The sequence below is a fragment of the Parasteatoda tepidariorum genome, chromosome 8, assembly GCF_982258835.1.
Source record: "Parasteatoda tepidariorum strain Cologne lab strain chromosome 8, Ptep-v5.0, whole genome shotgun sequence".
Lineage (NCBI taxonomy): Eukaryota > Metazoa > Arthropoda > Arachnida > Araneae > Theridiidae > Parasteatoda > Parasteatoda tepidariorum.
In genome coordinates, this window is record NC_141762.1 from 20,035,040 (window position 1) to 20,047,430 (window position 12,391).

Sequence of the window (12,391 nt, forward strand, 5' to 3'; positions counted from 1 at the left end):
CGATGTACTGATGAATGGTGTGTGAATATGTCATCCCTCTAAAACGAGATGTAACGTTATCTCCAGATCATCCTCAGGGATGTTTCTTAGAGAGTCGCCAAAAGCTCATAGAGCAGCTCAAGTGCAAGTAATTAAAAGTACTGAACCATATCCTTTATACGAGGTATTTCACAATTTAAAACTATTGATCTAAAATATTATTTTAAGAGATAAAAACTATCACGATGTTAGTGGCTAATTTTATTGTCTAAAATAGGTGAGCCACCTTTTATCCTGCCCAGCATTCTTGAAGGAACAGTCTCACTGCGTGCAATTCGCATATGAGATCGTACATCAATGCGATTTGCGCATGTGAGAGAAGCTTGTGGTACATTTAATTTCTTAATATTCTCGTTTCTAAACATTTCCTAAAAAGGACAAAAGAAGGGCAGTATCCTTTTGGGTGGCATCTGCAAGTTTCAGAGACCGTTCTCAACGCACGTGATTCTTGCACATCCCGATCGTTTTTGAGAGAAAAAAGAGGGCAAAGCTTTGAGAGAAAATCAGTTTCTTATTTTTTCTTGATGGCCATCGGAATTGTGTAAATTGTTTGCAGTAAGAATGAACCTTCAAGTTTCTAAGTATTCAGCTGATACCTCTCGGCTACAAACTACAGTTACTTGAAATTTTTAACTTGTAAACGGACAAATATAGTCAGTCAAAAGCTGCTGTGTTCAAACATCTGATCCAAACAAAAATCCTTATAGTCTGTTTTTTAGTTTTGGCTTATTTTTAAAATATTAATAATTTAATATTTAACTTATAAATATATAGGAATCAGGTAATAGAAAAGTTTTTAATTGTATGCACTTCAATTCCACCTTGTAGTGCTTTTGACACTAATTATTTATAAATAGTTTTCTTGCTCTAAACTAATGTTTACGTTTTCATGTGCAAGGTCAAAAAGTATGCAGTAATATAATCAGGCTTTATACAGAATTTGATTGAGGAAATAAGAAAAAATACTCGTCTAAGTGAATTAGATATATATTTTAGACAATTTAAAATCTTTCTCGACATTATAATGTAAAAACAATAACTGTGTATTTAATGTATGTAGATTGTTCTCTATCAGTTGAAAATTGTAACATTAGATTATTCTTATTAATTTACTCTTAATTTATATCCATTGTTTGAAAATAAACTACGCAAATGCTGAATTATTAGTTTATTGAACTAATTAAAACCCTCGGAAATTTTTCTAAGCACTACACCTTAATCTTTTACTTTTAGTGTTTCTAAACCTTTTCTTTCTTAATACTGTTTTGTGTGTATTTACAAAGTGTAGGGGAAGATTTCTTTCAGTAATATTCTCTAAGTTTTATCTTACAAGCCCAATAGGGGTCCAAAGGAATAACTCATACCCACCCATTTGTTAACCAACTTAAGCATTATTCTTTTCCTTTTCTTTTTTTTTAATTTTTGAAAATTTAAAATCCCTTTGAGATCTTGACAATTTCAGTTGGCGCAAACAGATATGGAAATATCTCTGAAAATAACTTTGTATAATAACTTTTTTTTTTTAAATTAGTTCACAACAAAAATGTGTTTTACAAAAAATCACTTTTATTGTTTAGAAGATGTTTTTTTTTTTTTAAGAAAATTTTTATCAAAAAACTTCAGAGTTTAAAAAAACAAACCCGGTTGGGGTTTTGATGTCTATTTTGGGGTTTGATTAGGTTTTTTCAGATATTACCTAGATTAAGATTTCAGATATTACCTAGATATATTAAAAGAAAATTTTCATAGGAAAATTTCTTCTTTGACCCCACTATTATGCTTTTATTTCTAGTCAAAGAAATGTACTGTTTCCTGCTTTATTTATTTGTTCTTAAATATTTAAGTTATAGTTTTTTTTTTTTTTTTTTTTTGTTAAAATAATGTCTTTTGCATGAAAACTAACTAGACATAACTACTGTTTGTTTAACAATTTTCTTAATAGTTTTTTCAGTTGCTTTTTAAACTATGTATTTACAATCAGTTTTGTTTTGATCAACAAAATAATTAATCAATCATGTAAACTTTTATTAAATAAAATTTTAAATGTAAAAATAGCTAACGTTAATTGCATATTATTCAGTATTTTATCATGGTTTGAAAGTTAATGGATTTTTATATTTAAATTATTATTTTGTAGCATTAAAATATAACTACTTTCAAAATATTTTAATCCATCCGTTTGAATATTTTCTGAAACAAAATTAATCTTCTGAAAAGAATTAAAAAATTTATACTTTTAATATTTTATTTTAATATTTATGTATGCTTATTTTATTCTTATTTGAAAACTGAATTTATTAAGGAGATAAAAGAAAAAGTTATTCCAGCCTGTACTCTGCACCTGTTCAATTCGAAACAAATAACATTAAGAAAGCTCAAATTATTGTCTAAAAAAAAAGTGGTTTTTCTTAATAATAAGCAAGAAAAATTATTATATTAATTCCAAGTTATATACATATTTATCTAAATACATTATGTTTTGAAGGTAGGGTTATGCATATTTGTGTATTAATATTTATAAGACAAATAAAAAATAATTCATGTAAGGGCAGATTTTGATTATGTTTATTAAAAAAAAAACGTTTGGGTCTTGGTTCTTAGGGGTTTGTGGGTGGGGCAAAAATGCTGTTAAAATGGCAACTTTATTAAAATCAACAAGATCTATCTTTACAGTTAATGGCAACAAACTCTAAATTATTAAAAATATTCAAAAAGATAAATTTCTAACATATTTTGATTTTCTGCCGTCTTATATGTAGTTTTAATATTTTTATTTAATAATTTATCTTTTGGCAACAAATTAAAATTCTAAATGTGTAAACATTTTGAAGTTAATTTACTGAAATGTTATTTACAATCTTAAAAATTTGCTATTTCTTTTATTTATTATATGTAATTCTTGTTTAAATTAGCATATGTTTAAAATGCCTTTTTCTTTTATGCAATACACAGAAATGAAGGATGAACTGCCAGGAAGACCTTTCTTTAATGGTCCATCCCAGGAAACAAGAAACACACTCATTAATTTTATGGGATATGTATATAGTTTGATTGATAGACCTTGTATTTGGTTTAGAGGTAATGCTATTGTTTTGCTTGATTGTAATTTTATGATTCAAAATACTAATTGAAAGTGCACAAAAAAAAGCACACTGATAACATTCCATCAAATTTTCTTGTACTAAGATGGTTCGAAGTTCCTGCATTAAAAATTTAATGTGTGCAGACAATGTTTTAAATTTAACACAAAAAAAGTTTTTTTTTCTTTGTTACAAATATTAATTTAATAAAGTAAAGAGAACTGTCAAAAACTTTAATCTCTTAATGTTCTCGCATATTTCTTCACATCTCTGATCTGAAATTATTTAATCGAATCCAAAACTTTTTGCACTCAATAATAAAAGATAATTTCGCATTAAAAATAATTAAGAATGTTTATTTATTATTTTTTTAATTAATTTTAAAAAGATTGAAAAAAATTTATTAAAAAGTTTGAAAATTCTTAAATTCTGTGCAATCATTAATAATGTTTGTATAGTTCTCGAGAAGTGAAAAGTTTTAAATTATTTAACTTTTGTATTCAACTATTCAGTCAATGTTCACATTAATAGATAAGTGCTTTTGTCAATGCAGCTGTAGCAATGAGTGTACTACATTACTAAAAATGGAAGTAATGTTTAATAATGAGGTGATCAAACTAATATTTGTGGTGTAAATTATGTGTGAAATATATGTAAGTTACTTTTTATTTATAAATGTAGGTAATATTTTTTTTTCTTTCTTTATGCAGAGAAAGTTGTATTGCCCAATCAAAAAGTTTACCCATACTACCACAGAAAATATAACAGAGTTCCAACTATTGATGAATGTTATGAAAATGATATTTCTTGCATTTATGAAGCTCAAGAGCAGTTTAAGCGAGACAAGTATGTTCAACTGTGAATTATCATTTTTAAATTATGATTTACTATATTTGTTGTTCATAATTAAAATTATGATGATTTCAGTTAATTATAGGCAATTTTAAACATTCCACTTCAATATTGCTGTTACATGGTGACAGTTATATACAGAAAATACTTTTAGCATATTTCCTATTGAAGCAATGAAAAACTTTGAAAAAATTACATAATGGTATTACACACCATTATCTGAAATCGACTGGATTTCGGCAACTCTGGAAATTAGATTTTTTCCCATAATAGGTCTTTAAGGTAAACAAACATAACATGCATTATTCAGTAAAAAAAAATAATAATCTGTGATAATTGATGACAATGTCATACAACAATGTATTCAATATGATAAAATCACTTACAGAATGTATATTGTATGTAAGAACAATTTTGAACCAGTTTTTTGGCGTATTATGATTCAATTACAAATAAAGTTGAAGTTTATCTTTTTAATTTGGTTTATCTTTTCATTTTAAGTTGGCAGTATGCCTTACTAAATGGCAAGATTTGAGTGTCAAGGAGGAATTCAATATGTGTTTAAATTTATTATTAATGCTTGATGTAAGGGTGAAAATTAAAATAACTTTTATTATTGAAACTTTTATAAAAACTTTTATTGCTAAAATTTGAATTCTTTATTTAAAATTCAGCTAATTTAATGACAATATGCTAGTATTTTAATACCTTGTATTTTCAAACATGTAAAAAGTTTCAAAAGCTTTTAATTTTCCTTGTTTGTGTTGATTTTCCAATTTTGTAAACTCAACCGCTTAATAAAAGTAAATGTCCTAATAATGAATGTTATTCAAATAGGTGACAGACACTGTATGTTTAAATGAAAGTGTAAAGGAAAAACATATCCATAGTTTTATTATATTGTGTCATTTTAAAGTTTAAAATGAAACTTATATGAAAATGTACTCTTCTGTAAAATAAATGTAATATTCTTTTTAGAAATCTAGATGCAAGCATACTTAATCTTCTTAACAGAAGAAGAACAGAATGTGTCAGATATGAGGGTCATGAAAGACATGAGCGTTGCAAGAAAATGTTTGATGATTTTGAGGAAGCATCTCTTAATTATTTCATTAAATGTAAGTTTTAAAGGAAAAAATAATTAATACCTTATCAATTAATGTAGTTTTTGTTAGCATTAAACTTAATGAAAATTAGCTTTTTCCTAATTATCAGTACAGTTAAAAGTCTTATTTAAAAATTACCTGATTTAGACTAAAGAATGTATCGGACCATATTTTAAAGTTAGTAATTTTAAATAGTAATATAACTATCATATTTTGCATATCTTATTAAAATAAAAACTTTTAAGTTTTAATTCTAAAAAAATCAATTTTGCTATAAAAGCAGTTTGAGTAAATTAGCCTTTAAGTTTATATTTTGCTATTTTTTATTTATTTTTATTCCTACTACTATTTGCATGAAGGTAAAACTTACAAAATATGGGAGTATATTGATTTGAACAACTCTTTTAAAAGGAGAGTTTATTTTTAACGAATTTCGTAACTAACATTTAGTTTCTTTTCAAATTATTTACAACTCAAATGTGTACTAAGAATTATAATAATCAATTATTTTTAGTGAAAATAAATTATTTATTAATTATACCAATGCTATCAATTTATATATTTTTGCAACAAAAACTTTTTTTTGATAATTGAAGTGTTATTTTGGGTAACATGCCTGTTGTAGAATTAGTTAGAGCAGACTCAATAAAACTTTGTTAAAAGTGCAACATTCAAAGCCTAAATCTTACTTGAAATTATAATTAGAAACAAATATTTTAATAATGATTTTTTATTTATTATTGAATTATTAATAATAATATAATAAATAAATAAATTTTTAATGATACCAAATCTAAATCTAGCAATTTCCTTGCTTTTGCAATAAAAATTGATTTTTTGAATCGATTATAGTACAATTTTGCATTACATACCTGTTTTAGAATAGATTGAAGCAGACTTGACAAAACTTGATTAAAAGTGCAAAATTTAAATCTTAAAGGAATAAAAGATGAAGGGGAAGAACAGTTTTTGTCTATTTTTCATGAAAATTACTATTGAATCGCCATCTGTTGCGTTTTGAGGATTACTAATTAGTAATGTGGAAAATTTATTTTTCCTGTGAAGATGGGCTGTTCGGAGAAAACCGATTCTTGTTCTCCCGTAGATGAGAAAAACAAAGAAAAGTATCATGATGATATATAAGAGAATTGGAGTAATAGTTTGAAAATATTGATTGAGGAGAAATTTTAAGGGGAAAAAGTTTTTGTTCAATTCAATTTTTGAAATGTTTTCATGGTGAAGAATTGGAAATTTTGTTTTGAAATTTTTATAGGATGTAATTGAATACTTGTGACATTCATGTATATTTTTTTTTTCCGATTTTAATCGTTTGATTGCTTCTGAGAACTCTCAAGCCTTGATAAGTAATTTTTTCAGTTTCAGCTTTCATGGACATAAATCATTTTTCCCCCTTGATCTTCAATTGATATTAGAAATTGATATTTTTAATACTGTATAAATAGTTTTTGATGATACCAATGATAAATCTAGCTATTTCCTTACTTTTGCAACCAAAAATTATTTTTTTTTTAAAAAAACAATTGTGTAATTTTAGGGCCTGTCTAAAAGTTGATTAAATCAGACTTGTCAAAATTTAGTTAAAGTTCATCTTAAAGGAAGATAGGAGGAATTGAAACATATTTAGTACAATCTTGGTGTGCTGTACATTATGATAAAAAACCACTTACTTCACTGGCAATTATGCATCCCAGCATACCATAGAATTCTTTTTCTATTTACAATGGATGTCCGAACAAAACTCTTAAAATTTTAATTCAAAATTAAATTTAAAAAAATTTATATTCACATTTTTTCTATGTGTGTTACAAGACTGTATAGATATTATATTAATTGACACAGTCTATTCTATTTTGTACCCTTAAACTCCACATTGAACTGAGTTTAATCTAATGTAAGAGACAACACACCTTAGAAGTGTATGAGTGAAATGAATTTTTGAAAGATGTCCTCCTATGTTAACTTTACTAGCTTTGTTGCATATTTAAAATTTTGAATCCCAATTTGGTGTGTTCTTGACAGAGTCACTATAATACAGTGTCTAGTATCCTTCTGAGACTTTGGTCATCTTAAGCTCATAAAAAAGTAATCGGAATTATTAAAATGTGTAGACTAAGGAAATGAAAATTTGCAATTGATGCTGCAAACTCAAAATATGCAATGAACAGTATTTCATTGTGGGTTTCTTGCATGACATCATCATTTCTTCCTTATGATTAAGCATATAATGTCAGTTTGAAAAAAAAAAAATTTTGAATTTTTGACATGGTAATTTGTGATCGGATTAGTTAACACTACAATAGTAAATCTTGTTTAAATTAGTTAATGAGAGTGATTTTTGTTAATAAACAAAATCTACACTTTTTATTCTTGGTTTTCAGATTTGAAGAAAAAAAAGCACATTTTTGTATTTATTATACATATTTTGTATTATCTAATTTATTTTTTATTAAAAAAAAATCACTTATCTCTTTGTTCCTTCAGATGGTGATCTGGGTGCTTTTCCCCATGTTAAATATGCATACATGAAACAAAAACACAGAATGATTTATGAAAGAAGGAAAGAAGCTGGAACATGGAATCCATAATTTTGATTTTACAAAAACTGTACTCAACTTCTAGTTGAAAAATACAATGCAGCAGTTTTGTTTGTTAAATTTAGTAGATTTTTTTTTTGTATTGTACTTTAATAAAGTTATTAAGCTTATATTTTTCTGATTTTAGTCTGTAGAATGTTATATTGTTTATGGAATTAAATCTTGTAAAAATCAGTCGGTGAATCTAGTATATAATGAACATTAATAAACAAGTCTGTAGCTCCAAAAGTGGGCAAAATGTCAATGTCTTCTGGTAATCATGAATACAAATAATCATAATTTACTCTTTCAATTGTAAATGTAGCTACAACTAATACTGTACTAAAATCACAGGTAACAATGATCTTGATTAATTATATTATCTCTGAATTATTAATAACTTTAATTCAGGGGTTATTCCAAGCTTTTTGTAAAAGGTCTATTTTCATGAAATCAAAAAGGATTTATTTATTTTGTTAATTGTGTAAAAATTAAGGTCCTGATTTTTTTAATTTTTTAAAAAATTACAAAAATTTAGAAGCTCAAACTTTCTGTGAAAAGTCTATTCATAATTTTTTGAGTAATTGAAAATAAGATTTCTTTTTATGAGAAAAGAAGCAACAAAGAATCTTTCAAAGCGTTTTTGTTTTAAACAAAATTTGTAATCAGTAATTTATTTATTTATTTAATTTTTTTTTGAAGAAACCGTTTTTTACAATTAAAAATTTGTAAATGGTCCGTTTTAACAATAACTATTTTGTAAATAATTCTTTCTCGTGAAAAAATTTTTTTCGAAGAATCAATTAACGTTTTTTAATTTTTCCAAAAATTACCCCTGTGATTGCAATATTCTTATATAGTTATTTTACTCATATTTCACCAAATTCTTTATGCTTCATCATTAAAATAGGTGCAAAGGAGGAGGCATACCATAACTTAGAAATAATAATGGTCTATAACTTCAAAATCATTTGATTGTCTAGAAATTGTGTAAATTTAATGATAATGCAAATATTACTATTGATTCTACAATTTTTTTAATAACACAATGGAGTACAGAATTGCAATTATGCGATAAAATAAAAATATTTCACTAACCTTAACCCTTTGTAACTCAACAACTCTGATTTAAGAAATATTTACGCGAATGTTTGAATACATCATATTAAGCGTGTAAAAAATAATGAAAAAATTAAGACCTTAAAATTAAAAATTTATTGATAAAAAGCATTTGTTGAACATCTCCAATATTGTGAAAAATAGCACAAAAATTCCAATATATTTAAAACTTCATGTGAAAAATTTTTAAATTGTTTTTATGGTAACAAGGTCTCACACCACATTTTTCAATCCCTCTTTAGCCAAATATACAATCAAGGGAATTGTAAAAAAATTGTATATCCTGCAATTATGTCGTCGAACAATTCTTGCTAAATGCATTATAATATTGGCAGCTGCACCAAGACTTGGTTCCCCCGAGTTTGCAATAATTTCTTTACCTGAATTTAGTTTGATTTTATAGGTAAATCCACCTCATTATAGGATTGAATTTTCATGTATGTTACATGTTTTCATGTATGTTACAACCCTTTGTATCACCGCGTTACATGTATGTAACGCGGTGATACAAAGGGTTAAAAGAAATGCAATTTTTTTAATAGGGTGAAAGAGCAGATTCTTAAAAAATTTTCTTTAAGAGTGGTAAAATTCAAATTTTAAATGAAACAAACCATCTTCTTTTGAAAGATCAAAGTTAATGAAGAGTACATTCCAGAAAATGGGTGCACTACCGAAGTCTTAATTGATAATCAGCAACTCCTTTTATCCTTTTAAAACATAAGACTGATATTCACTTCACCTGCTTTTTTAAAATGCTGTTTTTACCAGCACCCACGAATTATACACGGAACAAAAATTCCCAAATAGCTTCTTACAGCAGACGATTATTAAGTCAATAATTTAAAATCTCGTTATCTTTATAAAAGTAACTTTTTATCTTTGATACACGCATTGGAATAAGTCAAACCAAGTATTTTAAAAAAATACTAAGCGGGAAAAGATATTAATAATAAAAAATACAATAGTGGATGTAATTATCTTAATTTTTGTTATTAAAAAAAGTTTATTTTAATTATGCAATCAACTGCAGAAAAATTTGCATTTTGGCAAAATATTTTGCCCCCTGAGGCTACGTCTATGCTGACGCACTTTCATTTGGAGTCGCAGATTGGGGGCTGATTCGTAAAAATAAAAAAAACTTTAATGTTATTTTTTTACAATTAAAATATGTCGACATCATAATTTCGGTGGCCGTTTCTATATTTAAAGAAGAAGAAAAAATCTGTGGTCGTGGTTTGCGATTAAAAGTCGGTGACTAAAGGTCTATTTACATGTCAAATGATTTAAAAACATTCAAAGAACCACTATGAAATACAATTCGATTTTAAAAAAATTCATAGTAAATTAATAAAACATTAATCTTTTTCATTAAATAAATTTAAAAAATCAAATCATTCATTAAGAAACTAGCAAATTTTTTAAAAAAAATTAATGTTTTTTAAATGGGTTATGGTTCTAAAAAAGTCAGGAAAATTTCATGATGATACAGTTTATTATTATTATATTAAGTATAATATATATATAGTATAACATTTTACATTAGGCATTATACACCATAGAAATTAAAGTTCGCCTGTCTGCTTTCACATAAGTTTTTACAAAATTCTGAGCTCAAAATTTAGTTTTTTTTTTTTTAGATCTTAGGTGGTGGTACCTGAGGTCTTTGACTTCATAACCATTCGATTTTGTAAGTTTTGTTTAGGGCCGGGATAGCCTGGTTGGTCAGGCACTGAACCCATGGCCAAGAGGTCGTGAGTTTGATCTCCGTCGGCCGAAAACTCCCCGTGTAGTAAATGGTTATTGATGCAGGTTAAATCTGCCTAGTCAAAAAGTCCTCCATGTTCCCATAACATATACCTCTGAGGGTACTTTTCCAGGAGTTTCCTCAACTTCCGGGGATTGGTTGTTGTTGTTAATTTACGTCGCACTAGAGCTGCACAATGGGCTATTGGCGACGGTCTGGGAAACATCCCGGAGGATGATCCGAAGACATGCCATCACAATTTTGATCCTCTGCGGAGGGGATGGCACCCCCGCTTCGGTAGCCCGACGACCTGCGTGCGAAGTCGAGCACTTTACGGTAGCACAGTTTAACGAGGACCAATACCGCACACCCTCGGTCCCTACGCAGACTGATCCAAGTGGGTCACCCACCCGCACACTGACCGCAGCCAGTGATGCTTGACGGGGATTGGTTCAAAATTACAAATTGAGAAACTACGGAGTTGAACATTACTAGTCGTAAACCCAAAATTGGGTTGGCTGTTCAACAGCGGATATATAATATATATGTTTACTTGTCTAATATTGGTAGGTATGTATATTTCTTTCAAAGATAATTATGTAATATAAATATAATAGTTAACATTAGGCATTATACACAGCATAGAAATTTGAGTTCGCCTGTCATCTTTCACGCAAGCTTTCCTAAAAATCGTAGAAAAATTAAGCAAGTTTCGACTTTGTGTTTTATTTATTTATTTTGAAATAATGCTGTACAATAATTTCTAAAGGAAAATTAATTTATTTTTAAAAGCTAACTCTGTAACAATGCCGTCTGGTACAATTTGCTTTCTTGAATATTCCATGTTGACTATTTAATGAAAAAATAAAAAGCATGCCAGAACCATCTGAAAATATGCAAAAAATTGCAATGCCAATCAAATCTCAAGCCCCTTGCAAACCTGTTCAACATTTTATACAGGGTGCCCTGTAAATGTTGCAGCAAACTTCTAGGGGAATAAGGCCCATCATAAGGATTAAAAATTATCTAGGAAACCATGACCGGAAATGTTATCGTATGCCATTAAGGGCGCTTGCCTATTATTAACTCTTGCATCATGTGCCCTTAAACATCAGGTACTTCTTTTATTTAGCTAAATTATCTTAATTTTTTGTTTCCTTTTACTGTCAAAAACTGCTTTCAAATAGATACAGTAATCAGAATTTAATGATTTGGGGACTAACTGGACAAGCTCATTCAATCATTAATTTACAATAAAACGGCATTTCTAAGCTTATTTCAATGGCACTCCCAACAATTGCCAATAGTAGTAACTTAAAATTTAAATATTTTGGAAAAATTAGAACGGAAGTTCAAAGGCACACAACAACATGCCCATAATAAGAAAACGCCCCAAGCAGCGCAAGATGACATTTCTGTTCATGGTTTCCTAAGTAGTTCTTAATCATTATGATGTGCCCTATTTCCCCTAGAAGTTTGTTGCAACATTTACTGGACACCACCCAGTATACTATAAAAATCTTTTTGATAACATAAGAATTCTTTTTCACTACACAGCCCAGTGGCATGTAATAATCATACTTTAACTTTGTGCAATATTGCATATTAGTTATAAGCTAAAATTTGATATTGGGAAATAGTTTCTTTTTAATTTAATTGTAATTTTTCACATAATACACATAAAAGAAAAGATGGTATTAGCTTCATTAAAATTGAACAACTGAGAATTATAAAGGGATAAAGAACAACATTTTCACTTAGCTGACATAATAAATTGAATATACTTTCAAGAAAATAATAAACAGTCTGAATATTTTTAATTTGCATAGTCTCAAATTAAACCACAGATAGTCAAGG

The 12,391-nt window shown here is 27.5% G+C and overlaps 1 protein-coding gene across 1 annotated transcript; it reads left to right on the top strand.

Annotated features, from left to right (window-relative positions):
- Positions 1 to 680: 680 nt before the first annotated feature.
- Positions 681 to 7,802, top strand: ND-PDSW (NADH dehydrogenase (ubiquinone) PDSW subunit). The gene is made up of 5 exons (XM_016066052.4): positions 681 to 820; positions 2,992 to 3,117; positions 3,830 to 3,965; positions 4,950 to 5,089; positions 7,580 to 7,802. Exons 2-5 carry the CDS (start codon positions 2,994 to 2,996, stop codon positions 7,681 to 7,683), a joined length of 504 nt encoding a protein of 167 aa, XP_015921538.1. The 5' UTR covers positions 681 to 820; positions 2,992 to 2,993; the 3' UTR covers positions 7,684 to 7,802.
- The last annotated feature ends 4,589 nt before the right edge of the window (positions 7,803 to 12,391 follow it).